This window comes from Sinocyclocheilus rhinocerous, unplaced genomic scaffold (assembly GCF_001515625.1).
Source record: "Sinocyclocheilus rhinocerous isolate Xijiao unplaced genomic scaffold, SAMN03320098_v1.1 scaffold36601, whole genome shotgun sequence".
Classification (NCBI taxonomy): Eukaryota; Metazoa; Chordata; class Actinopteri; order Cypriniformes; family Cyprinidae; genus Sinocyclocheilus; species Sinocyclocheilus rhinocerous.
The window spans coordinates 1-2,256 of record NW_015627837.1 but is presented as its reverse complement, the minus strand read 5'-3'; the positions used below and the strand labels follow the sequence as shown (position 1 = coordinate 2,256).

At 37.7% G+C, this 2,256-nt stretch overlaps 1 protein-coding gene across 1 annotated transcript; it reads right to left on the bottom strand.

The window, feature by feature from the left end:
* Window positions 1–13: 13 nt before the first annotated feature.
* LOC107734495 (uncharacterized) lies at window positions 14–1,766 on the bottom strand (the record flags this gene model as incomplete). Its single annotated transcript, XM_016546471.1, has 2 exons — window positions 1,410–1,766; window positions 14–327 (listed from the first exon to the last, which is right to left on the bottom strand). Coding segments are annotated over exons 1-2 (648 nt in total), but the record flags the coding sequence as incomplete, so codon positions are not given.
* Window positions 1,767–2,256: the final 490 nt, after the last annotated feature.

Here is a 2,256-nt window from a genome sequence, read left to right as displayed (position 1 = left end):
TAGTCTTTCCTACTCCAGGTTTGCCGATGATGAGGATGCTCTTGTCCTGCCATCTCCGGAGCTCCTCAGGTGACAGCGCTTGTTCCTCGGTAGGAATGTAAACTCTCAGCTTCTTGGGCCGTAGCTTTTTGCATTTTTTGTTTTTCAATTTTATTTTGCATTGAGGAGTTTTTACCGCAGAGTCGGTCTCTAAAACAAGAGGTATAAAACCTAAGTTTCTTTGTACCTTGTCATCCAGATGTTTACAGAAACATTTCCTTTGGTTCTTCAAGATACTTATTGCTTTCGTCTTGAGCTGTGTCTGGTAGTTTTTACAGGGCTTTGTACCTAAAATAGCAACAAATGCATAAAAAAATATTGAAATAGTTTAAATGTGTTAATTTTAGGGATGCACCGATACCACTTTTTCCAGTACTCGCCCGATACCGATACTTTTATTTTTGGTACTTGCCGATACCGAGTACCGATACCGATATTTTTATTGCATTTGTAAATTTTTTAAATATTGGGTACAGAAACCAAAAGGGTATGTATAATGTTAGTTGGTTAACTTCATTTATCAAATAGATACAGTCAAACCAAAATTTATTCAGACACCTTCAACATTTCTCACATTATCACAGTTTATTCGCTATAGTTTAGAAAATGGTAATAAAATATGACAAGAACTCAGAGTTACACTGTGTCAGAACAAATTCAGCTTGATAATGTCAGATAACTTTGATAGAAAGGTATGTAATAGATTACAATCAACCAAAAATAATTCAGACAGCTGTTAGTATGACAGTATTTACACAACTATGAATACTTTGTCGGGCAACCCTTAGCCTCAATGACAGCCTGTAGTCTCCTGGGCATGCTGTCACCCAGCTTCATGAAAACCTCAACTTCAGTTTTTTTCACATAAAAATTATATATGTATATTCATAACAGAAGCAGGTGTTTCCCACAGACTTGCACTCTGTCTCTCTCTCTCTCGCTCTCCCTACCGTTAGGTAACTTGTGCATTGTTTTACTTACTTGTTTTTGACTTTCCAGTGATGTCTGTGAGAAAGGTATATTCACTCGACAAGCTCGCGCATCTGCGCCGCCGCGCGCTCAATCCACTCAGCGTGCTTTGTTAATCAGCTTGCGCACATCAGCTATACAGGCGTTAATACTGAATGTTTAACATTATATTCATTGCATACATATACTTCGTAGTAGACATCCTTAACTCCATTCTGCTGTCTGTTGTTCTGTTGTCGGTGTTTCTTTGTCTGAATATGGCGTTTATCACATGCTGTGTGGTATCGGCGTTTGGTATCGGGGCATTTTAACGAGTACGAGTACGAGTACAGAAGACCAGTATCGGTATCGGTGCATCCCTAGTTAATTTCACCAAAATGATCTTTTATTTCTCTACTCACCAATTGAATAGCTGGCCTCTGCGTCTTCTTCTTTGAAGGGAAAATAGCTGATCCAGGGGTGTAAACCAGGATCTAATGTCCTCTTCTTAGTGACATCCAGAATCTTGAGTAATTTATAACTGGCCTCATCACCTTTGTTAATAACCCAATCCAATATACTTCTGGCTTTCTCAAACTCGGAGCTCTCGGCTTTGAGAGCATCGACCTCATAGACATTGAAAACATTCTGCTGATGAAGATTCTCAATGATCAGAGGAAGGTTTTTCATGCCAGTCACCAGGTCTTTCCTGGTGTTTCTGAGGTACTCTTTAGCAGATCGCTGTGCAGACGCCATGCTGCAGGAATTTCAAACCTGAAGGAAAAGACATATGTTTAAGCACATTCACATCATGCATTTAAATGATATTTATTATTTCACACTTTAATATTTTACACTATTTTCAGATGGGAACAAAAGAGTCACTAGCCTAAATCCATCATACAGAGGTAGGTATACAAAATAAACATTATGAATATAAATAAAGCTGCATAGTCTGCCCTGGTGGTGGTGTTGGGTGTGGAATAGAAACCATCAAAGTGTTTGTAATGGTTTTACTGGTTATAATGGGAATCATCTTGGTTTTAATAGAAACTGTAATGGTCACTGTAGGTCTCTACTGGTAATCGTTAACCTTTTATTGGTGGCTTGTTAAAAATTATGGAGGACCAAACCTGCAGAAATTAAAAATAAATAAATAAATATATAACAGGAAAACAAATAAATAAATAATAAAAACAAATATAGTTCATTTGAAATAAAACGTAATCCTGAATGTAGCACCCTCTTCCCTCTCAGGGTGGCTTACCT